Here is a 26,738-nt window from a genome sequence, read left to right as displayed (position 1 = left end):
GTCGGTGCCGCCTGTCCCGGAGCGCGGAGCCGGCCGCCCTCGCCGAGTGTCTCCCCCGATAGACCCGCACTGCGCCCTCCCGCCCGGCATGGCGCCCCGGCGGGGCTCACGGTGGCTCCGCAGGGGTAACGTGGCCGCCCGGCCCGCGCTGCCGGGCCCAGCTCGCGCAAACTTGAGCGCGTCACGTAGCGGAGCAGAACGCGCAATCGCAGCACAGCCAGCGTCTGGCTCCTTTATTTTCATAAACACGCAAAAGTCTTTAATCTCCTCTGTTTTCCTCCTTTTTTTTTATTTTTTTCCTCTCTCTTGTGTAACACTAAGCACATTACTCATCCTAAATAGCATAGCTATAAGTGTCTAAGCTCATAGGTCAGTCAGAAGAATATTTCAGCCCTGGTCATTAGTCCTTGATCACCCTCCTGTGTTCATCCACCTTTATTTATTTATTTTCTTTTTTTGAGGCTAGGGAAGGTAGCAGGCACCAAGGTACCTGGTAAAGGCGGCAGGGCTGGGAAGCACACGTGTCCGCTCCGGCCTTTCCAAACTAAAGGGGAGCCATCCTATGGGAAATGGCACCAACTCGCAATCAGATAAACAGTGTTTAGATGAAAATTTCAATGTAACTGAAGTTGATGTCACCTAGGAAACATGAGACACTCTCCCTAACTCAAATTTGCCTTTGGGAATGTTCCTCTCCTCCCAACACCTTGAGGAATCAAGGGAGTAAGCAAATGGGAAAAAAAACAGTGCATTTAGATATTTTTAAATAAAACCAAGTTTTAAATTGTTCATTGTGTCAATTCTGCAGAAAACAAAGGGAAAAAAATGATTGAAGAAAACGAACTGAAAGATTCCCTTTTAAGGAACAGTTTAAAATAGCACCTTGAACGTCTATTCAGAGAACTATGCTCAGAGTTTCAGTTACAGCTACAGGTGCTGTTGCCGATCTCATGAATATGTTAATGACTGCAAGAGATAGAAGAACTGCAAATAAAAGATAATCTGTTAAAAAAAGAAATTCAGATACATTTTAATCTTGTACATGTTATATACAGTTGTTAAATTACAAATAGAGCCAAATAGATCCCTTTCAAAGTCAACTTCTGGTTGACTTAAAAAAATTAAGATAAATGTTTACCAATTTAAGATAAATTTAAGAAAACTTTTATGTGAAAATAAACTATCCATGTTTAAAGCTAACACGTTGCCAGCATTTGAAATTCAACTACTGTATCCTTTGCTTGAAATAAATACAATTCAAAACTCAAATATCAAACTTCAAAGATTTTTACTCTACTGTAAGAGTGGAGTATTGACATAGGTATAAGATATTTGATCTACTGAGAAAACATTGTATTTCAAAGGCACTTCACAGCTGAGATCTTTTACGTAAATGTACTTAGCAAAAATAAAACAGAATGGGTGTGTTTTTGCAGGAATGAGTGTACAACTGCTGACAACCCCATGGCAGATAGTTCAGCCAGTTACACGGCAGATCGTTCCGCTGACTCAGACCTTTGGATTCATACCCTGACTCATATGGCAGAATTTGGTTTCTAAACTCCTGACAACGAAATGTGGAAATAGTCTAGAGACTAGGCCCCAGGTGCAGCCACAGCGTGCGATCCGTTGGTCACAGAGCCCGCCTAGGGAGGGCAGATGCTCCCCACTTCATTTCCTCCCTCCCGCTTGCTCTGCTCACCCATTGCCATGGATGCTGCCCAAGCAGAACTGGTACATGATCACAGGGAGTGTCGCTTGTTTAAAGGATTAGCTTTGCTTTTCTACCTCCTTTTTTTTTTTTTTTTTTTTTTTTTTTTTTTTTTTTTGTTAAAACAGATCATTTCCCAACTCCTGTTCAGAGTATAGGGCCATAAATGATTGAACCACACAAGCAAAGGTGCTGTGTTGGGGTCTGGATGTGCGTACAGTCTGGCCCAGGGAAGGGACAACAGGAGTCTCCTTGACTGCTGTGCCACAGAGGGATTCATAGCAGAAAAACATGCTCAGACCATACAAGTAGCTATCATAAACCAGTTACATGTTTATGGTACATAAACCATATAAGAAAAAAAAAACCAAAAGAGTCTCTCAGACTGTGCATAGGGATATAGAGGACAGAAAAATGGAGCAGACTCTTAAAATAACCATTAAATTTGTTGTCTTGGGAGGGACAAGATGACACTCTGGAGCCTAACTTCTGCATTTTCCCTATTAACTGTCTGATCTTGCCTGTGAAACTGACCCTTCCTGGTACAGCAGCAAAGATAAGAGGAAAAGCATTTGCTCTGCTAGCAGACCACTTATTCTAAGACAAGTGGTGACAATTCTGGAATGGACTTCTACAGTCTTTCCGGGTCTGTGAAGAAATCAAAAAACATCACAAAGGTTCTGTGCGGTTGTTGAATAGGAGCATCCTTCCTAATACAATGAAGGAGAAAGTTGTGTTTTCTGAGCACAATAAGGATTTTTTTTTTTTTTTAATCCTTGCCTTATCCAAGAGGTTTTATATCAGACATAGAAGAAAGCCTGAGAGAAATGACAGGAGAAAATATTCTTTGTAGCTATATCCTCTTTCTCAAAATAGCTGTTCTTATGAATTTCAAAGTCCACTGTTAGCTATCACACTAAGCCAAATTTAGAGATAACTTAAGAAAGACTTTACAATAGGGAATTTTACTATAGTGTAAGTAAGTTACTCTGGATGGAGTTCTTGATCAGAATCATCCATTTAAAAAATAGTAGTGAGGAAAAGACAGATCCCAAGTCCATGTCTCAGCTAATGACCAGAGGTCCACCGCTACAGAAGATCTGACTTCAGTCACATTGCCAGAAAGCTGATTCATTCTTCAAGGCATGAGGCTTACGCTAACAGTGCTTCCTCCTCTTTGAGGGCAGCAGAACAGGAACTCCCTCTGCAACTGTTTCCTCTTTTATATTTTTGTACTTAAAAAAAAAAAAAGTTGCAAGCCCTTATAATCTTTTTTTTTTTTTTTTTTTTTTTTTTTAAGGTTTGCTTATGGGAGCTGTAAATAAAAGAAAACAAAACAGGTTTTATGCACTGGATTCATGCCAAGGCGAGGAAGGGAGGTGGTCACTTGGACACCTGTACTAGATAAAAGCTATAGTCTCCTTTTTATTTAGCTAACTGAATATAGGAGGAAAAACAAACTTTCCAGTCAGATTTCTGCTTCCCAGATTTCTGAAACTGGCACAGTCACTCCTGGGAAATCTAGACTAAATCCTTTTGGAGATGAACTATTACATAAGAAACAAAATAGAGACCCAGAAATGGGTTACTTCCCTGTGATTGGCAGGCAAGAGCCTTCACCTCATTAGCGCCTTGGGCCTTTCCTTGTTCTGTGGCTACCGTCTTCCCCTTGTCACCTACGCACAACAGCCCGTGTGCCTGTTTCTCAGCAGGCCTTTCCAGAACACCTTGCTCAAGCTCGAGTTTTCTTTGACTCAATGAATTTGTGCCTGTCCTGCTCCCAGACCTTCAAAGGAGACGCAGCTTGTTCCCTTATCACCAAAAGAAAAAAAGTTTTAACCTTGCCTTATTATTGGCTCTAGAAATTAATATAAAAAGGGGTCACATTTGCCTCCCAGCACGTTCCATTAAGAGCATCTTTATTCAGGGATCTCTCTCGCCACCAAACACCCCACCCTGCCTTTAAAATCACGTTTTAAAGTTCTCCTTACTAAAACTGTGCAAGGATCACAGCAAGTACTGATAGAAGGTGCACAGCCCTCGTTGGCCGAGGCTCAGGCAGGAGGCTGCGCGAGGCCGTTGCCCGCAGCCGAGGGCAGCTCCGCTCCAGCCGCCTCTCCGGAGCCCCGCGCACCCTCCAGCCCATGGCGGGTTCTGGGAGACACAAGACAGAGCCACACGTGGGAGACGCTTCACACTTGTCCCTTGAGTAAATCAAGGGCACAGTTAGATGTGGTTAGAGTGGAACTGGGACACAAACACTGGTACTCGGCTTAACCTCGCACAGGATCCAGGAGCAATAACAACTGGATTTAGTGTTTAATTGTTTTAGCGCAATGACAATTATGTTTAAATTGTCAACGAGCTCCACGAAACAAAGCTCCCTTCTGTTTTGGATGCTGACAACACATCTGTTTTTGTTTTTATTTCCCTGCAAACAAACTGCAAAAGCTAGAAATTAGAAGGCTGAAGTGGGAGTATATGCAGTAGAAGGTTGTTACTTAAAAGACAGAGAGATTTCTTGAGATACTGATTGCTTTATCCAGATAATAAACTTGCTTTTTTGCTTCGTGCTTACAGCATTCCTCCTTGTCACATTACCAAGATGCTACCTCTGTCTTTAAGCCAGCTTCCTTTAGTTTAGTTTCCCTCATCAGTCACCATTAAGATTTGTCTCAGCAGCACTTCTCAGGCGTCACCTTCCTTCCCGATCACGCATGGGTTGGTGGCTGTTTGCGCTGCCCGAACTCTCTCGCTCTGCACTGCTCACACACTGTGCGAACTGGGATCCTGCTTTCCTTAGCAGTGATTTAGGTTTGGGGTAAGCAGTATAAGTAGCAGCAAGTAACACAACAGTGCTAGTTTATGAAACTTGCTGTTCACACAGACACTCAACATAGTTAAAAGTGTCTTTTGTTGCTGTTTGATTATTAAAGAATGTAAATTAATCAAGTGTGATTATAGTACTATTGGAAAACCTCAGAGTGACAGCAATGGCACTTGAAGTGTTTTTTTTCTCCCCGCCTCCATGGTAAGATATGATGAGGAAGTACATTAAGATATAATAAGTACCTAGGACAGCGATATCCAAATTCAGTTTCTTAGAAGTTTTATGTCGACTATTTGTATCTTACACAAGCCCAACAGAAGTGAGGCTTCCAGCTTGAAGCAGGAGTCCTCATTACAAAAATTTGCAATTGCTGATTAAGCACAAACTTATTTATGAACTTATAAAAGGGCTAAATTATGTTGTACAAACTTAGGTCAGGTTAATGTTACTCTCCATACATCATATTCTGCAATGGACCATAAAAGACATTGGAAGCAATAGAGTTTTTTAGATCAATGGAGTTCCCATACTGACTGCACAAGGGTGTATGTCCTAATGTCACAAGGATGCCAAAGTCAACTCTAGACTCGGAAACTACACTTCTTATGCAAGAGTTAAAAGGAAGAGACTACTGTAGGTTGACTTTCACTTTCAAAAAGTTCATATTAACTATTTGGCCTAAGTGATGAATCTCACTACATTGTGCAAGAGTGAAAAGTTCAGATTTTTGCAGAGATTAACTTCATAAGATTAAAAAGACATATGAATATTTTTAAATGCTTTCTGCCTTGAGAACTTCTTGAATTTAAATGAATTCTCCAAAATTTGCACACAGCCATATACAGTTCTAGTTACCCTGACTTTGCAATAATTATTGTAATTATTCTCCTAGATGTTTACACAGTAGGCCTCTGCAAAAGTCTTTTCTATTTTTCAGTAGTAAGCTTCACTTTGCAATCTATGAGCAAAATCCTAATTGAAATACCTCTTAAGTACATTTCTAGGAATTTTCATTTAGGATGCATTTTTTCTCTGCCATCTTCAGTAGCTTTGCACAGCAGTATTAGTACATCTCTTTTGAAGGAACATGACACCATGACATTCATGAAGATACTGAGATATTTTCAGCTACCTAAAGTAGTGTGAAAGCAGGACAGGGCCATGAAAGAGGAAAGAATATGGAATTTGCAAACAAGTCAATGAAAAAAAAAAGCTGATCACACTGGACAGGTTCTTCCCACTCAGCTACACGAGGAAGGAAGCCACCCTTCACCAAACAGGTGCAAGAGTGAAACACAGTCCAGCCAGGTGGCCAAGAAGCCTGGGGTGCAGCCATGGAAGTGACTCCTATCACCCACTTTGGCATCCAGCCTTCTCACCAGGCTGGCTGACAGGCAAAGCAGAGGGCAAGAGAAGCACCATCCAACCTCTCTCTGTTCATGTACTGATCTCTTCAGGGAAGTATTGTGAGAGACAGAAAAACATCCAAATCCTTCCTTCCTCTATAAAGGATTCACCTTCCATTCAGGTAGACTGTATACACAATATATGTGACCTTGTAAGCGTGGAAAGCAGAGCAAATTCTCTTCTGGGTAGCTATTCACTGTACTAGGGCAATTATTATGGCAGCAAATTTCACTGCTCCTTGCAAAGTTTATTACTAGTACAAAATGCTTCACTTCAGCATGAAATTTCATGCAAGAACGTAATCAAATGTCTGCATTAACTTCCCACCCAGCTATATATTTAAGAGCCTATTATATTTCAACTTGGCTTCATTTGAATAAGAACGAAAATAAAAGCTAACTTTAACCTAGGACATGTGCCTTTAACAAAAATGCTTTGAAAACTTTGACCAAGCATTTGTCCTATAACTGCGGGCTACACATAACAGCCAAAAGAAAAAACAAACCAAAAATATTTGGTCACGCATGATGATCATAACTAATCATACAATATAAAGAAAAAGTTTTAACATTCTACTTACAAAGGGAAGGTGATCCAAAGAGAAAAAAAATCCATAATCAGTAAAAATCTCTTCACTATGCAAAGGGCTTTGGATCAAGCCCAAAACAAATGAAAGAACAGGTACAGTTAAGTATTTGGAGAGCTCTTCTTACAGGCTCCAGCATTCTGTGGAACTGGTCTATATTACTTGTCAAGCCCCACGTTTCAAAGCACTGTTCTTATGCTAGGCACACTATGTCCATGTTTTCTAAAATGAGAAATTCCAAGAAAAACTCCAAAATATATTATCAAAAACACCAATGTGAAGTTCCTAGCTATCTATAGCAGCAAAGAGTTCTGTCACTGTCAATAGAAAGGAAATAAGAACCATTTTACTTGAGGCCAACACAACAAACACACACACACACACACACACACACACACACAAAACTTCTACTGAATGCTTGAATATGTACGTGCTGATACCAATGACTGAATATATTCTATAGCTCTTCATTCTAAATACCACTTTTATAAAATTAACTTTCAGACATCTTTGAAAAGACAGTCAGTAGAAAGAATCTGTGCTTCTATTCCACTTATTTGCACTCCCCATTTCTCCCTCTTTAAGTAACCAGCTCAGTAGCAATCACCATGAAATTTCTTCTCTGTTAAAGACACTGGTAATGACAACACTTGGGAAAAAAAAGCCCAAATTCAAGCTGCTGACAATTTGAAGACTATGCTAATTTTTTCACATGCAGCCTGAATACAACTCTGATTATAATTTAAAAGATAGACAAAGTAACTGCCCCATAGTTTAACTGACTCTTAACCCTTCAATATTCCTAAGAACGATTAAAACTTGAAGCACTATTATTATGTTCAATAACATTTATCTAAAGATTATGATAAACTCAGCCATTCAGTAGAGTTTTTAAAAGTTAGGACTAACAGCTTTAATATGAAGGATTTTATGCAATGTACTTAGATATTATTTGGGTAATTTGCTTTATTTCAGGTGAGATGGTACTGCTAGCAACCTATTTCCTATTTACATGGTTTTCTCAATCTGCTTACATACTTTATCTACATCTGTAATCACCTCCTTCCTAGGATTTAGTTTAATTGAAACACAATTTGCAAAACTGCTTTCCCAGATTAGACTTTTTCTAGCATTCATTCCAAGTTTTTCAGTCTGTAAGTTAGCTCAAACCCATCTCGACAGTCTCTCATGAAACTCAGATCAGGGTTGGGTAGCAAAGTGACTGCTAAAGTAAGCCAGCATAACTTGGCTTGCCCATGGTAGTGCTGTCAGGCAACATCAACAAGCTACTTCAGACAGGATTTACTAGCTCATGTGCAACTCAACCCTCTGATTTCCCTTGAAAATTCAGGAAAGCTCTGCCCACCAGTGAAGATGGGAGCTAGAAACAAACCTGACCTAACAGCTAGACTGTATCCATCTCCCTTCTCCTCTCTGCCTCCCCCCGCCAAAAAAAAAAAAAAAAAAAAAAAAAGAAAAAATCTTTGCAAAGGCAGATAAAGGCAAAAATAGCAACTCTTCTTATCAGAATAGGATAGAGAAAAATCTACTATTTTCCAGAAATGGAAAACAAATGAAAGTGATAATTACTTACCCAATCCAAGACGTTACCTCTTCCCAAGAACCAAACTCTACCCACTACAAAAGCTATCAAAAATAACATAAGCAGAATTTTAATTCATACAGACCACAGATTTTATTTCTTCTCAATTTAAAATATATCTATTGCCTTTATTAATATACATTTAAAATCACTTAACAGTTGAATTACACAACCAAAATGCAACAGAAAGCAACTTTTTTTTCTTGCACATGAGAATCAAATGTGTTCAAGGAAGAGATGGATTGCACTTTTATTATAAATACAACTTTGCAGAAGAGCACAATAACATGTCAGTTCTGTGAATGCTCATAAAAATCATAACACATTAAAAAAATAGACATTAAATTTCTGTATATTGCATTTCAAGGTTTCATCATGTGAAAAACTATATTTTTGTATCAAGTATCATTAAAATATATTTAGTGTGTATCCAAGATAATTTTTATATACATAAAACAGGCATTAGTAGTAGCTACACCAAAGTCACATAATTGAGCAGAGTGATCATAAACCAGCTGTACTTAAACAAAAATATGATAACTTTTAATTAGGGGATGCAAGATTAGTCTAGTATAATATATTTTATTAAGTCTTGAGGTGAGAATAACTAAAATAGTTAGCTTTAAGTTAAATAATGTAATCTGAGAGCACAGACTGTCAAGAACAAAACAAATGATTTCTAAAATGAACTGTGAACTAAAGAGAAAGAAAGGATTTTAGTGAAGAGCTTGGTATTCTCTTCTGAAAAAAAAGAATCAACAGTGGAAAAACAAAACAAAAAACAAGAACAATGAAAAAATACAGAAACACCACAAGTTACTAGCAGAAAAAAATGAACTAGGAAAATGTTAAACCCTGCAAATATAAGAAAAAAAAACCAAACAATAAACACAGTTTGATGTTTATGGAGAATTAAATCTGAGACAGCTGCTTTTGTGATCAAAGGCAAAAAGGTACATAAGTCTCCTTCACTTCTGCTGAGCTTTTCTTTAAAAAGTTAGATTAAGATTCATTCCATGTACACATGGACTTCTGTAAAAAAAATGAAGGTTAAAAAATACTTCACTGAAGCCGATTTACACAGATTAAGCCAGCAAATTAAATGGGGAGGCAGAAAAAAACTTGCAGAGTAACATGAACAAACACATGAGCTGAAGTTTTCATCAGTTGTTTTTACACATATTCTCTGAATTATGTCACAACCAAAAGTAAAGAAACATGGTAACATTTTCAGTCATACATAATATTTTTGTGAAGCTAATACCTCTTATACTATATACATGTAAATATGTAGGTGAATCTACAAGTAGCATATAAAAGTTTTATATAATGCCTGATCCTGTACACAAGTGAAGGAACAAGCACAGAAGTATAGCTTTGCATTATTTGGGCTTGGACAAATCAGGCCCATGAAATGAACTTACAGAAGATACTTGCCTTCTATTATCAATTTTTACTTACAAAAACTCAAGAAAATACCTAAAAATGTTCAAGTATATGTAGAGCTTGATAACGGAAAAATCTAAATAACACCATATGATTACATCTGGAATTATCTGCATTTTTAACATTTACAGGCAGAACAAAAAAAATGAACTTAGGTATGAGTGTTCTGATTTATATGATGACGTGCATCAATTGAAAGTTCTTTTCTTTTGTTAATCATAACTATATAGAGGCAATTATGATTTTTTTTTTTAAAAAAAGTTTTAGTTTGGAAGGTGTCTATTAATTAAGAGGGTGTTGCTTACTTGTCAATCCAGAAAGACAGATATCAGGACTACAGTTACTTCTTTCTTTGTTGCTCATGTTTGTTTAGCCTGGTTGTTAGTGATTATTTGGAGGCTGGTTATAGATGTTTACAAGCACAAATACAAATGACAAATAAAGATCTAGGAAATATCACACTCAGGCAATCTTAGCTGGGAGAACAGAATTCAGTATAGCAAGTCTCCTACCCATGTTCCAGAAACACGACTCTTAAGATGAGCAAGAGAAAAGAATATTAATAGAAAATCAGTAACCCGTAACTCTGGACTAACAGGGACTAAGATGTATTTCCATCTAATAGGATATTTTAACTAGCATCTTAAATGAATTAGTGAGAAATGTTCTCATTCTTGCCTCCACAAAAAAGAAAAAGTTAACATATTTAATTTTTGGTAAATCAAAGCTGAACAAATGACTATGAATAGAAACACAGCCTATAAAGAGATTGCAATATAAAACTGTTAGTCAAGCAAGCTGTGTAGCCTAGCTACTACTTAATCAGAACACTCATTTTTCCCTTGCCATTTTATGAAAAAAAAGTATATATATATTTTTTAATTCCTGTATTTTTTGTAGTACATTAACACAAGTGTAAGAACTCAAAAATAGGAAATCTGAGAGTACAGTACATGTTATTTTAGGTTACAACTTCAGATTCAGATGACTTAAAAACACAGCAAAATAGGGAGCAACAAGGAGTCAGTTGAATATGGGTACTGTAAACAAAAATCTAGCAGCTTCTGACTGTCAGCTCAGATTTCAGGATGCTGATTTAAGCTTGATTGTTTACATTACCTAAAGCGAGATGCTCTGTAAATGTGTGTGCTAGACTGCTGAACACTCAACAGTCTGCTATAGCATTACACATATTTAAAGAAATAGAGCAGGGGACATTTCCATTTTCAGTACTGTCTATTTGACTAATACATAAAAATTTTCTGTCTTTTTATAATATTTGTACAACATAAAGGGCATTTATCAACTGCTTCAGCACATTCCTTACAAGCAACTAGATGACCACAGGGAATAAGGACTACTGATATGTCTTTAGCCATGCAGATTTTACAAAGCTTTTCTTCCTGCAAACGCCTCAGCTTCTCCTCAGTACTGAGATCTAAGGAAAATAAGCACATAGAAAGGAGTTAACATACTTTATCATAGCATCTAATCTCTTTTTTTTTCCTCCTCACACAAACACTAGGCTTTCTTTGCAAGATTTGAATGTCCTTTAAAAACAAAATGAATACAAGAAACTAAGGTGCAGAGATTTCCCACCATCAGCTTTCCCAAAACTTATACAGAGGGAGAGAGAAAAGCTCATTGATACTGCTTAAATAATTTGTATTTCACCTTTGCAACGAGTTTTCTCACTGAATTACCTTCCATGCAATTTCCTTCTATGCTTTTATTTTCTAAAGGTCATACTTAAAGGGCTTAAAAATGTAAAAACAGAAAGAACCAACTTTGCATTATCTATTAGCTCTGTATTATTCTAGTATGGTGTACCTGAAAACACATACCTCCAAAGGCTTCCCTTCCCCCTTAGGAAAAGCTCTCAACAGACAGCCACAAAAATAGCTCCTATCTTGTTCAAACTTCCCCCCCACCCTGTGTCCATTAAAATCATCTTACAAGGGAGTAGGCTGGTAAGATGTGTCTAACGTATCAAACAGATGGTTTGTTCCCTCCCTCACCCATATGTGCATCTTGAACTATAATTCTTCTGAATCAGAAATCTTTGTTTGCAACATTAGTACCACAAAGAGCATGACTTGTGTATTCTAGCATGGCTGGAATACAAGGAGTCCAGAAGAAACACCACCTATAAGTGCATTATTTCTTACTGGCTAAGAATGAAAATGCTTCTAGCAGGGGTGTATTGCATCTTAGCCAAGGGTATCGTGTTTTTCATGTTTCATATGTATTTTCAAGTTATGCATACTGAGTATTTGGCAGCATGCTATTAAGCCTATTTTACTTTGTCCCCAGAGTTCCATACCTGTAGTTCATTTTTTTTTAAACACAAAATGCAATTGCCACAAAAATTATGACTTTTAAATATGACTAACTATTCCAAGAAACATGTTGTACTAACTATAAAACTGATATTGAACTAATAGTCTTATTTTGTAGTAGAACAAATACTTGTAAATGCTAAGCTCAAGTATTAACTACTTTATTGAGTTTTATGTTACAATATTGTAAATTCACATTAAGCATTGACGCAGAATAGAAATATAACTACAGGATATATTTTACAGAATATAGAGCTGTTATGAAAGAATGCATGCAGGTTTTGTAATTTAAGAAGTTCACCTTTCTCTAGTGATCTTTCATTTGATTCTTCTGCTTTATTTTCTTTCTGAGCGCTTATTAAGTCTGCTACTAGATCCTCAACAGACGTATAATTTTCTCCAGACACTTGCACTTTCTTTTCCATTATGTTCCTTATCTCAGAGAAGCTGAAACCCATGTGTACGGCATTTTGTACCAAACTATTTTGTACGAGATCATCTAAAACAAAAGAAAGGAAAAATAAAAAATAATTTAACCAGAATCAACTTGAATACCTGACAGTACTCACTATAGTGTACGACATCTCTACAGTATTTAGCCAAGGAAACAACATTTGAGAATTTTGCTAGTTGTAAAAAACTACATTGTAAAAATGCAGAAAGCTGCAAATTTGAGATTCCTTCAATACTAGCTTTCACAATCTTCCTCCCTCTTTTGAATAGGTTTGCCAGTCAGATGACTTCTTTCCCGTTGTTTTGATGGGATGCAACCGATTTCTTCATTACTTCATGAAATTGTTCAAAGCACTAAACCTGCTAACCTAATTCTCTTATTCATAACCATCGATTGAGAAATTTCTAAAACAGGTTTTGTGTGAACACCTGTATTAGCAACAGTCATCATTCCCTATGATGAAGCTGCTTCACTGTCTTCCTGCTTTCCCTTTAAATGACCTGTTTTATGGTTTCATATTTATGAGAAATGTTGCAGGAATCTGTAGTAGTGGAACAGAAGAAGCTATTTGAGCTTTCTCATCTTACTGCTATTTAGCAGATGAGCTCCTCCTCCCTCACGAAAAGCAACAATTATTTTATGTCAGTTTTCTTTAGTATTCATCCCAGTACTTGATGCTCACTAGCTATGAAGGTAAGTATGCGTAATACAGGTACTTCATGGTTTACAGGCTTTACTTTATAGTATTTATTTAATCATGTAACACTAGGTTTCCCCTAACAGAAATAAAATCACCGTTGTTGAGAAGCAACAAAGAAATCTAAGAGCATCATTCAACAATTTATCTGCCACTATTTACTTAAAAAATGTAAAATAGTCATCTTTGAAACTACTCATTTTCTTTGCTATCCATGCAAATATGGATAGTAAAGATATATATTTCTTTTAAATGGATACCTTTAGGAAGAATTGTAAATTCAGCAGCTTCTATCTAAAAAAATAAATAGAAATAGACAAAATTACAACTCCAGAGAGCACAAGAAGGAAAGCTACACACTTGCAAAGACAGAAAATAGCTACTTCATTGAGTAAAACTGTATGCTATTATTAGTTGATTCAAAAGGGGTCAGTGTTTTGTTATCTGTCCTTTTATTGTTTTATTTAAATTCTATTTTTAAACCATCATGGTTATAAATAATAAGTATACAGTTCTTTGCTTATCAAAGAAGTCTAAAATAACAGGTTTTTTTTTCTTTAGTGATTCCATACAATTTAGCAATGTTCTTACTATCAACTGGAAATCAAAATTATCTACCACACTCAAATAAGGAAATTATCTATTGCAAACCTTTGGTTCCATGCTACAGAAAATACCATTTCCTCAGTACCTATCACAACATACACACAGTACTGTAATTCTCGTCCAAATTCTGCTAAGGAGGATTGTAAGATCTGTAACTCCTGCATAAATGGATCAAAACATACAGTGTCTTCTGCTTTATGTCAGTATGATCTATGATAGCCAGTTGGTAAGAGATGATAACAAAGTTTCATACTACAATTATATGTACAATTACAATAATATGTAATTAAGATTTTTCTTCCATTTTCACAAAACAGTATTTGGTTCATAAGCAAGGCTCTTACCGTGGAATTGTTGCATCCACCTCTTAAGTGAACATTATTTATAAATTCTTGTCCCTTTTCTTCTCTCAGAAACCTGCACCTATTAATCAAAATATTTAATTATAGGAAAATTTCATAAACAGCAAACAAAAAAATTGATTACGTGATTTGTAAGAGTTCTGAACAACAACTACATCAAAGAACTTCTGCTCTGAGGTCTCTAGAGGTTTAAATGACATTATTAATGTGGATTAAACATTTCCATAAACACCTTAAGTAAAAAAAATTAACCATTTTCATCATCTCCTTCATATTTTTAACGAAACAGAAAGCTAAACAGTTGTTGTCCATTACATCTGGTGCCACAGGTTTAGAAGTAGGATACCACAGAAGTAAGGATACCAATGAATGAGTAACATTACTTTAAAATGTTGGTTATTTTATCCTTTTCTAGCCAATGAAAAACAATCAACAATAAGCAGGTGCTTTATCTATTTTCTCTCGATATTTTCCAACCACTGGGCATGGTTCTTCCCCACAAGATGATTAAGAGAATGACATGACTTCTCAATAGTGGCTCACTAGCTTCAGGAGTTAGTTTACCTTCAGTAGCTCATGGACATGCATAGAGATTCTGAAATGCTATGAGACTCTGAAATGCTGCAACTGAAGCTGATGTATAGAAAAAAAAACCTCCTTCTAAGGTGGTTAATGATTTGAAAGAAAGGAAGTGATCAAATCTGGCATAATAATAACACAAACGAACAAAAAACCTAACAACAAAAATTACACATGCATGAGGAGAAGCAAAATAATCTTGTAAGCATTCACATCACTAAGCCAGAAACCTGGAAGAACAGATGGTTCAAATTGTGAGAGATGACTAATTTAAGGCTGCTTGAACCACTATTAAAAATAAAAGTAATAAATGTAAATAAATAAGCTAATGCTTAAATATTGACTTTCATCTTTTGGAAAATCTTCGACCACAGAAGAAACATTTGTTAACTATTACATCAGAGAGATACTTATATAAAAAAATGAGAATTAAGACTTTGCACTTGGACAACTTCTATCCACCAGCAGAAGAATGATTTATAGAGTCATTTACTACTCCTTTTCTCATGATTTAGTATCAACGATCAACCTTTCCAAAAGTTACTTCTAGATCTATAATCCTCTTGTGTTTTAAAATTATTTAGAAGCACATTTTGAATTCAATACTACTACTGGCTTCTTCAGGCTTGTTTGAACCAAGGAAGTTTAGTCATTTTGTATCTCGATATAAAATAAAGTTTTGGCAAGCTAGTAGAATAATGATCAGAATATCTTGTTTGGATAATGCAGCAAAGCAAAACCTGTTTTCACAAAACTTCACTATTCTACTAAACAAGATAGCAGTAGGCTCAGATACAAAATCTCTTTAATAATTCCCACAAACAGGCTATAAATGCAATTCTGGTTTGTTACAAATACAATAGTGGCTTAAAGGTAAAGCATTTTTGAAGGTACAGTTTCATAGCAAGCTTTCATAATTTGATTACCTCTAATGAGTTAGTTGTGCCCTCAACCACTTGGGATTTATTTCTCTCTCACGCACATTAGATGAACTCCCACCTACCTGTCAAAGATCATATTCAATTAGTGCTCTCTTCTGAGACTGCCAATGTATCATTTAAGGACATATTAATGCTCATACATGTAACTGCAGGACTAGAGCAAGGTGGAATATTTGGAATAGCAAAAATAAAGACCTCACACAAAAACTTCCCTAAAACATTTTCTTCTTACTGAGAAGGAAAAATCTAAACACTGATGATAACTGTATTCTACCACACAGAACACGGTTTTCAGTATCTATGTGACAAAAAGGAAGCATGAGAAGAGAATGAAAAAAGATGAAGGTAACTACAAATAAATAAATAGTTCTCTTCATGAAGCTAACCTACGTTAAGCCATAATCAACGTTCTGAAGTCTTTATTTGATCATTCTGTCATTGAAATGTACTGTAAGTGACACTCAAATGCAAGAAGAAAATACAGTATAAAGAAGTTACCCAGGAAACCATTTGGCATGTTGATCCCAGGGGTCTTCATTTTCCTTCCACTCTTGCAGTCCCCCACCACAATGGAAGCACACAACATGATCACCATTACCTGAGGAAATAAACAAGGGTGAAGTTCCATGCTTCTAGCATTCATAACTAATTCTTCAATTAAAATTCTATATTACTAAAAGTATTTATTTTAAAAATTAGCAATAATTAAAAAGAACTCTTAAATGTGAGTATAATAAATATGATCTGAGACAAATGTTCAGAAAAACCTTCTGCTCAAAAAATAGTCATATAAAATGTTTCTGAATTCAGTTTTAGCAATTATATAAAAATAGAACGCTAAAAATATTCTATTCTCAGAGAGCACATCCCATTGGTACACAACCATTAAGTATTCTACCACAAAGAATTTATTTCAAAGTAATTGATACAGCTCTATCTGCCCTCATGAGCAGTCTTCTGCTTTATATTTAAATCAGAGTTAAGCAAGCAAGAGTAGAAATTATTAATAGAAACAGAACTCAAAAGGGATGTTTATATGCCTCTTTGGTCCTCCATTTCACTGTTAAGATTAATGGACTCCACATGGCAGTAACTGACTCAGAGGCTGTTAGAAGAAATTACATTCTCTCAGTTCTGGCACCATGCACACTGCAATTAAAGACTGCACCAGAACCTGCTTAGATGTTGTGTTTATTGAAATGAGAGGCTACAAATATTGCCCATATATTGCCGATACAGGGCTATATCAGCATCTTTATTCAGTGCAACAAGTAAAACAAATGGAATCAGATTAGAGTCCTGAAAGCTACTAAAAGAAAAGCCAATTAAGATAAGAGCAAGAAATTGTCCTTGATAATCCTTTTTTTCTTTGTAGCCTAATATTAGTAACACTTTGCACTTATCCAGCATCTTTCAGTCAAGAATTTCAAAGAGCTTTATCTGTAGCCTGCAATTAAGCCTAATATAGAAATATTCACCATCTCCAGAAGGGAAAAATAAAATCAATATACAAATATTAGACTCATTCTAAGGCATATACTATATTTTTAAGATTAAAACCTTTCCAACTCCAAGTCATTTCTTCCTAAATTTTTTTAATAGGTAACAACAGCATTTGCTCTTGTTTTAAGTGTCAGGTTGCTATGATAAATCAAACACATAGTAAGTAACCAATGAAAATGACATACAGTCTACACTGCCTTGCACAAAGGCCTATATATGAACCTATATATGAATCTATATTGAGTTCTTGGACCTGAGCACATTATCTGCAGGAGAGCATTTTATTTTTTCTAATGTTAAGTCCAATTGTGAAAGGTATCCTGCCTGAGACGGTTTTATAACAGGCAAGAAAAATAAAAGTTTAATGCTAAAAAAATAATCTATGACTAATGTCATATTTCGCTTTTAAAATACTTGATAAGATGTATGTAATTTTATATGAGTTAAAAATATGAAAATAACAACTCTGGGTGGTTTACAAAACAAGCAAATAAAATGAGTTTCAATTTTTAACTAAGCATTGAGTTCTGGCAAGTCATTTGACACTAGAACTAGAAATTTGTAGGATATTGGTGTCATATAGTACGAAGTTTATCCTGGTAAAGATCAAACAGTTTTTTGATTTGGCTCACCTATGCTATAAAATCCAGCTTTGGCAAGTTGCTCCTTGTTAACAGGATATCTCCAAGTTAGGAAGGTTTGTAGCCGTCTTTCATATTCTGCCATAGATGGATTCCTTGGATGCTGCACATCGCTCGGAGCACTTCTCTCCAGCTCAGCACACACAACTTCATTTGGAACATTTCCAACATCCCGGCCCAGGACAAAAAAGCATTTGGGAAAATGTCTCTTATGTTCTGACCAAGCTCTATCACTAGGTTCCCAGTTTTTCAGTTTTCCACCACAACAAAAACATTCCACTTGGTCACCCACACCTGTATAATAAAGCCCAGCATTAGCTAATTCCTTTGGTGCCAACAGGCCATATATGGGCCAGTTATGAAATGACTTTAATCTAGCTTCTTCACTGCACATTGCAGGGTTTTTAGGATACAAGATATCTGACATATCCACAACCTGCCTAGTTCTCAAAAGGTAATCAGCTTCAACATCAGATGAGTCATCTAAAGCATAGGAAATGGCTGAATTGCTGGAACAATTTTCAGATCTATCTTGGTGGTTCTGGACAACAGGATGAATATTATTTTCCAGAAAAGTTGATTCAATAACAAATTTGCAGTTTGGGGAAAGGCGTTTGTGTCTTTCAAAGGCAGACTCTCCATGCTCCCATCCTTCAGCAGTTGTATGACAGCTGAAGCACTTCACTTTGTCACCTTCTCCAGTATAAACAAAGCCAGCTCGCGCTAGCGCTGCTGCTGACACTGGACAATCAAAGGGAAATGTCACAAAGGTCCCAAGCCGCCTGTGCTCCTGTGCCCATTCCTGCTCACATCCTGTGTTTGAAGTGGCACAAGCCTCTGAGTCTTCAGGGCCGTTACACGTCATCTCTTCATAGGCAGGGCTCTCCTCTTCCTTTCAGACTTCCTAAACAAAGCACATTACATATAAGTATATAAATCTGATTTAGAGCTTTAAAATGCTCTATTTAGTAAATAACAAACATTACAAGAATGAAATTAACAAATCATTTAACAACAGAGGCTGAACAAAGCTCTACAAAAAGACTTCCAAATGTAACATATGGTGCACTGAATTTACTACTAATCTAAGCCATTGAATTTAGTACTAATCTAAGCCAGATCATATTTACAAGATTTTACAGCCCTATTTGGAATCTTTATTTCTTTTTCCCCCCCTTGCTAAGGCCATGATCACCTTTTTCTTCTGCAGATCACTGCATTAACTGGCAACATCATCATCTAAAAGAAGAAAGCTTCGGATTTGTGTTCAAGTTGTACAGACATATTCCTCTGCGTTCCTCTTAGCAAAATATCTGATGAAATGAACTAACGGATGATTCATTGTGGCACTTTGCAAAACTACTGGGCTGTATGTTGAAGATCAGTGGCTTGGACTCATTGGAGGTATTGCTCATATCCAGCACAGCCCTTCCCCTGCACGCACACTCTGGCAAAGGTACTAGCTCCCATGACCCTGCCAGCCCCTTCCCTCTTCTCCTCTCTCCTTCCTGCCGGAATGTCTTTAGCCCTACCACTTATCTCACTTTCATGTTTTGGCTACACTTTGCCAATGCATTTAACCAATGTCTTTCTCTGTTTTCTATCTGAATGCTGCAATATCTCTATTTCTATTCCTCATCTTCATGAGGTCAGCTACCAGGCATAAACACTGTAGCAGTAATAATGCTATGGAAGTAAGTAACAGCATGGAAAGCTGGAAAACTCAGGAAATATTGTCAATAATACTAATGGTGTGTCTAAATCAGTTCTTCAGCAGTGCTGGATATATTACTTGCAAAGGTGTTTCACTCAGCAGAAGCTGTGCTCATGTACAGCTGTTATGTAACTGTTCCATGCAGTATATGACTAAATTAGAAACATTAGTGCTAATACAAAACACTTAAAGTCACAATAGTGTAACTCATAAGATGGTCCTAATCTTACATAAAACCTTTTATTAAAAGCTGCAGTCTGGAAAGAACATGAAGAAAAACATAACTTTTGTCAAGATTCTTGATTAACTACAGAATTTGTAATACAGTATATCTAATCTTGTGATATAATGATGTAGCTAGAAGAACTGGATATGAATTTTCCATGGAATGAACCAGAACTGTAGACATATCAAGACTGAAAGTGAACGCTTAGTTTCTTCTGGCAGGAACGAGATGTATTTAATAGCCAGGTCATCTGTATTGACTTCTGTACTTGCCAGGAATATCTGAGCTCAGATATTTTGGGCAAGGTGATACCGATTTTGGCAAGATGACACAGTCTTTAAAGTTAACCATCATAAAAATTAACACCCAAGATATGAAAAAGATACTGTTAATATGCCCGCTGCAGTAAGGCACCAGACAGACAGAAACATGATTTCCCATATATTGCTTATGTGTACTACTTTAATCAACAATATCCTTTACCAAAAAAAAAAAAAAAAAAACAGTTCTCAGAGAGAAACATATTTAATGAGATACAGCCAGACATGGCAAATCATAACATTCTGTGGTCAAAGGATACTTTTCTTCCCTCAACTGTCCACAAACTACCAATGATTTGTCTGAAAAGGCACAGAGATGGGACAAGCAGGGAGATGGGATGGCTCAAGACTAGAAACAGAGCTAGCACTTGATCTTGAGACCATTCACCAGAAAATTTCTTATCCCTGTGCATAGTTCCAGCTGCAGAAACTTGTAGTGTGGTCCCTCCATCAGAGACAAAAATAAATGAACATCTAAATAACTTGTAATTAGTGGAGCATCATTTAAAAAAAAACAGACAAAACAACCTGCAGCTCATAGCTACTTATGCCCACTGCTGGTATGAGCTTTATACCAGTAAGATATAAGCAAAACAAAAACTGGCCATGAGTATTATATACATATAACATACACAATCCCCCAAATACTCTCCCTATAGTCAGCATTTTTGTTGGAGATTTCAGCTCTATGTTCCACCACACACACACACACGCAAAATCTGACCCTTTGACAGCTGCATTTATGCAAACAGAAGCATTCACTCTGGAGACACTTAAAAACAAAACAAAAACAAAAAAAAGCCAAGAAAAATCTAACTCTAAAGACATCTAAAAAAACCTACCAAGCATTAATTGGACCATGAGTTTTATTCTTACTCTTCTTTCCCCTTAATATCTGCATTAATATTGACTAAAATGTCTGTAAGATCAAGACACATGATACAATTATGACATTTACTAATATAATAGCAGACTTCACCACAGGAAGGACAAGATCTTTTTTAAGGTTCAGAAGGAAGAGAAGGGGAAGTACAGTGCATTGCAGGATCACGGCATCCTTTGCCAAAACAACACAGATAATTAAACCAATAAGCAAGTTGAGAAAACAATGTTGGAGAACCGGCATGCTTACTTTATGTAATCATGGATACATGACTACATGATAGGAAGGGCTTTAATTATTTGTGCCGGTCCTTGCATGTGTAGCAATGTGTAATTATTACATTTTGACAGTAATGTAATGATTTATAGGGTGCATTTATGTTTTATTTTAGAAGCTTAGCAAATTAAAAAAAGCTACTGAATAAAATACATTGACCAACTTATAAGTCTGACTTCGATAAATGACTTTTGAATGGGAAAAAACAGTAATTACAGGTAGCAATATGTATTGTAAGCTTTCATATGTTTATATCTGGACAAATCAACAATTTCTGCAAGTAAAAGCTTAATGTTTATCTCCTTATAAATTCTTATTTTGAATCTTCTAACACTGTTTCCATGAAGATCTCAAATGACCTTATAAGTTGCTACTACACTGCATTCATAAAATAAGCTTATTCAATCTGAGCTGCACACTACTTTTTTTGTGAGAGTAAAATATTTTCCTCTAGAAGTCTACCTTACATCTTTCAAAGTACAGAAACTCCTTTTCAACACATATGTTGGAGGAAAAAATGCTCTGGTGTATGAAGTAGCAGTATCTTAACTTCTATTTTGCACAAAGAAAAAGTTTAGAAGCAGTGCACAAAACTCAACCTTTTATTTTTATATGATAATTTGTTTGTTTATATTAATTTTAAAATCAGAGTACTGCAGAAAAAACTCTCTTCACCTGTGGCATAAGAACCACTGATGTAAATCTTAGACGACCTACTCAGCCATTTTCTGTAATTTACTCTCACCCCCAGCCCTTAGTGATAGAAATAAAAAGAGAGACACAGAGGTCTCCCCTTGGTTTCCATTCCTTTGTTCTTGCATATTATTTAATGACCTCTGTATCATACATAGACCATACACGGTCTACTTTAAACACCATTTTTTTAAAGTTCTGCATTATCACAACTCATCCTGTGTTCTGGAGGGGGGAAAAAAAGTTTGATAGGACAATAAATGTAACAAAGTCAAAAACTTCTTTTTTGCTATAGCTTTATGCTGGCTTCCCATACATTTTATGTTTTTACAGACTGAAAAACTGAACAGTGACACGATAAACAGAACATTCCATTCACTCTCATCTTAGAGGTAAGACATAATTCAGCTATTCTCAACCCATAAATCAGATCATGGGAGCTCAGTAACACAATATTTCTTATAAACTGCATCTTTTCAAGATCAGCATCATCCTCTGCATGGTGTGCTGATCAGGAAGAGACAAAAAACATGTTCACATCCACCAGGCATGAGTTTTATTACAACTTCCATGTAGTTGCTTACAGTAATAAGATATTATTTAGCTTATGAAAAATAACAATCTTATTATTAAAACAAATTGTAGTTTACAAGTACCAAGCAATTTCAGGGAATAGGCTTGGTGTGTCCAGAAGTTATTTAAGCTTCTCTACATCTAATTAATCTTTAAAAAATAATAATAATAAAAGAGCCAATTGTTGTGGCTCTGCAAGTGAAATATTTACAATTGAGATTTTAAAAGATTAACAGTTATGACTCTATGTAAAAGCGTGGTATCATCATCATTACCAAGAACTAAGACGCTTCAAAGTATAAGGGCTGTTCTTTTTCCACGCACGCCCCTTCCTTGAGTATATTTTATTAAGCATGATTATCTCTATCCTTTACCCTGAATCAAATTGGTATTATCAGGAGTTATTTTTAATTCTTCTCCCTTTCCCCAACAACAAGCATGGCAGTAACCTTCAAGTCAGATACACAATCGCACCGCATCAGGTTCCTGACCAAAGGGTACATGAAGCAGGGAGCTGCTACTACTTGGCATGCTCACTATGAGAGCAATGTTAGCGTTTATTGTTGACTTGATTTTGAAATGTGAGAGCAGTGCAGTAAGTAAATATCAAGCAGAACATACTGTACTAGCTGACACACTGATTATGCATATGTCACTTCACTAAAGTTCTCTTGGCACCTGCTCAATTGCAATTAGATCAAGGGGAACACTGAAAATGTATTTATAAGGCTTACTAACACTGGATTTACTTAAGCAGTGTTGAGAAACCTTAGTATATTTACTTTTAACAATAGCTATTTTAAAAAGTATTTTGTGCTCAGTCTGGGTTTTAGTGGTTCCCCCCCCCGGCCAAACAGGTCCTCTTTAGCTTCCCAGCAAGGTTTAACAATTCCCTCAGTTGCTTGAGCTTATAGAAGATTATTAGATCATCCTAATACTTCGCATTGGTCACAGGAATTTTTACACTCTCTTCATGCATCTTAGAAATAAATATAGGCAGGCCAACAAAAACCTACCACTTTGAGACAGGAACACATTAAGTAGCCAATACTGAAAAATAGCTAAGCAAGACCTGAAGACCATTGGGACACACTTCTGGAGTACGGGCTTCACCTCAGCTCCCATCCTTTTAGTGTTTAGTTGCAAATCATTAAGCTTTGCATTGAATGAAAAAAACCAGGAAGAAGGCAGCTTTCATCAAGGAGACATAATGAAATGGGATGTTAGGTACAGCGAAGTGATATCACAGGGAAAAATGGAGAATTTTATGGATTCCAAATAAAACAGAAAACTATAAAGCTACAGAAGTACACAGAGCTTATGACATCCTGCACTGTCCATTCCCGCAGCAGCTCACTTCCCTCACAGCTAATACTCATACTACATGAGTACATTTCCAGTTAGTTCATTACTCACATTAATTTAATGGACACCGGACAGAGAAGCAGCAGCATATTTTCTCCTATCACGATCATGAATGTTTCTCCAATAATAAATTTGTGGGGATTTTTTTTGTATATATGCATATATACACACACACAGAGCCCTCATCTCGTAAATTCAACTTAAAAATATCTCTTCAATTATATTCTATAATTGAAACCTACCCAGAAATTTGCATGACTTCAGAATTAGTTCTAATTATAACATTGCACCAGAAATGAAAATTGCACCTGTTGATAACACGTAGCTTGCTTTTCTATTTTGACAGTAACTCTTTAAAACATAGAACGGCAACTAACTGCAAGATACGTGCAGCTTCATTATACATTTTATATAATGGAAGTGATATTGTTTATTATTGAGAATAGCTTCTTGGCTTAAACATGATCTCCTTAAGCAAGTTTAAAATAGAAACTGCTCTCTAGTAAAGAAGATTTTGGATAGTCTTCAACTCCCAAATTAACAGGAGAGGCAGACAGGTTCTCTTGTAACATTTCAGTTGTATGCTTACAGTATTACAATTTCCATTTCTAAAAAAGGAAATGCTCCCAAAATTAGACATGAAGCCTCTTTCTTCATGAAATGGGTACTATCCCTCACTCACAAGTGCACCAACTTACAGAGCACTAAATATCTTATTGCTGGTATCAGCTTGATAGATAAGCTATCAAGGGCAGAAAAGGCATGAAGAAATACTCTGTGACACAGTTACAGCTATCACCAACTACACTACATTATCATTAGCTATCATTACATCTACCAAATCATTACTAGCATTTGGGGTCCTCAAGGACAATCCAATTCAAATTCTGTGACATGACTTGGGTATGAAAATGGAAGGTATGTTAAGACTGCAGAATTAGATTTTTTTTTCTCTTAAGTTCAAAACTATTTCTGGGAGGAAGGAATGCTCAGGGGTGAGTGAAACAACAGACAGAATAAGATCCAGTGATTCAGCAATGTGTTCTCCCTCCCAGAAAATTCTGCATTAGATTATGAACTGTATTTCCTGAAAGTCTTGCATCTCCCTGCAGCTGTCTTTCCCACCCTGGGAAAAGGACAGCAACAGTCATGTTGATTAACTATCATGGGCACACAGATACTTGAAATGAAATCAATATTCATACTTTAACTTCGGAAACTTAGATATGAACACACATTTTCTAACTGTTCTGAAAATAAATGAGAAAACCACAAATGTGTCTCATATCAGAAGGACCAGTTTAAAAAAAAATCCCACAACCAGGACTGCTTTCACTTTTGTTGATGGTTACAAAGAGCAAGGTCAGAGGAGTCACAGAACTGTTATTTAACATTTTTCTTTTCCCTTCCTTTTGGCCATGCTATACTATTGTTATAGGAAAGTTTTACAGTAAAGAGGTATTTGGTTGTTCTTTAAAGGACCCAAAGACTGCAAAGTATTCACTTAGTTGGCAATCAGAAGCACTTCAGAAAAATCAAAACTATCCAAATAAAAGCTCAACGAATCCTCCACTTGAAAACTTGCTATTCTTGAGGTCTGTAACTTTATCTTCCACACTATGTAACAATTTAGCTCATGATGCATAGTGTAAATTACTTCCTTCTTCCCTTTGCTAAGATAGTAAATAGAAAAAAAATGTATTTGACACTTGCCTTGATTAAAAAAAAAAGCCAACTTTTTTTTTTTTTTAAAGCTCCTCAGGTGGCTGTTTTTCCTTCCAAATTGGTGTAGTGCAGGAAGATCTTGTAGTTTCTGATTGTTTGGAAAAAACAATTCTATTTAGCTACATGAAGTACTAAAATCATAACATGAGTTTACAGTAATCAAAGAATAATAATGCCATTTAAAACTAGTTTATAAAACAAATTAGACTTCTTAGAAAATGCAGGCTAAAAAGACAACAGTTAAACAGAGAAATCACCAAGGCTAAAACCAGTTCTTGCATCTGTTTATATGGCATCATGAAGCAGGAATATTGCATAGACTACTACAGCAATGGAAAGGTATTAACTGTAAAGGGAACAATATCAGCATGAAGACATAAGAGTTACAAAAAGTATTTTAAAGGATTGTGACTACTCACTGAACAAATGACCAATATTTAAATAACACAAATAATGAGCTCTGCATGCAGTAAGAATACTAGTGGCAAAAGTAGTGAAGATATTACAAAGAAATACAACAGAAGACATAAAGAAGGAAAAACTGCTTGATTTAAAGTTTGATTTACAACTCAAAACAAATACACATCATGAATGAAAAAAGTATTATAGCAGAAAGCCTGAATTTTCATTTTTATGAACAAAAAGGGGGGGGGGGGGGAGACAAGGAAGTGTTCAGATTTGCCAAAAGAAACAATGAAGACCACAAAACTGTCCAACAACATAAACTTTTTTTTTTTTATCCTTATTTATATAAAGAAAACAGCACATTTGACATGTTCTATTTAGTGAAAAGCCACTTGTGGAAAATCGGCCAGCCAGCCCCTTACTTCCCATTTCATCTATGATTTTACCTCTGAAAACACAGTCCCATGACAGCAGTGCCGGGGCTGCAGGTGACAACTGCTTCACCTTTGCTCTATGAACACACGGGGACCCTCACGCGACAAAAAATAACCCCTGGCCCACAGGCCTTCTTGGGCCATAAACAGGGTGTTCCACAGACGACGAAGGCAGCTTTTTTCATTAGAAAAGCCGGGGTCTTTGGTACAGCGGCCTGTTGTAAGGGCGTGTTCTGGGTGCCCCGCTGAAACGCTGAGCACTGGGGCCTTCCCGCCCGCCCGCGCAGCGCTGCACAGCAGCGCGGCACCGGCCGACACGCAGCGGCGGAGGCAGCGCGGGGCCGGTGGCTGCCGAGGCGGGGCCGCCCCCTCCAGCACGCGGGGCCCGAGGGACGCGGCGGCCCCCGGGGGACGGCGCC

General features: G+C 36.5%; 1 protein-coding gene across 1 annotated transcript; it reads right to left on the bottom strand.

Annotated features, from left to right (window-relative positions):
* Nucleotides 1–9,817: 9,817 nt before the first annotated feature.
* Nucleotides 9,818–26,518, bottom strand: XIAP (X-linked inhibitor of apoptosis). Its single transcript, XM_026035979.1, has 7 exons — nt 26,332–26,518; nt 17,697–18,609; nt 16,060–16,159; nt 14,024–14,102; nt 13,334–13,367; nt 12,224–12,421; nt 9,818–11,021 (listed from the first exon to the last, which is right to left on the bottom strand). Exons 2-7 carry the CDS (start codon nt 18,568–18,570, stop codon nt 10,828–10,830), a joined length of 1,479 nt encoding a protein of 492 aa, XP_025891764.1. The 5' UTR covers nt 18,571–18,609; nt 26,332–26,518; the 3' UTR covers nt 9,818–10,827.
* Between the last annotated feature and the right edge of the window lie 220 nt (nt 26,519–26,738).

Source organism: Nothoprocta perdicaria, unplaced genomic scaffold (genome assembly GCF_003342845.1).
Source record: "Nothoprocta perdicaria isolate Ctin4 unplaced genomic scaffold, notPer1 scaffold_17, whole genome shotgun sequence".
NCBI classification, from domain to species: domain Eukaryota; kingdom Metazoa; phylum Chordata; class Aves; order Tinamiformes; family Tinamidae; genus Nothoprocta; species Nothoprocta perdicaria.
This window is presented reverse-complemented; position numbering and strand designations above follow the sequence as displayed.

Bases quoted from the DNA above. Each gene is read 5' to 3' on its own strand.
- XIAP (XM_026035979.1), bottom strand. From the start codon at position 18,570: ATGACGTGTAACGGCCCTGAAGACTCAGAGGCTTGTGCCACTTCAAAC. The intron at 16,160-17,696 runs GTGAGCCAAATC...TTATTTCCTCAG, and splicing joins AGCTGGATTTTATAGCATAG to GTAATGGTGATCATGTTGTG. The intron at 14,103-16,059 runs GTAACTTCTTTA...TTTGATTAATAG, and splicing joins CATGCCAAATGGTTTCCTGG to GTGCAGGTTTCTGAGAGAAG.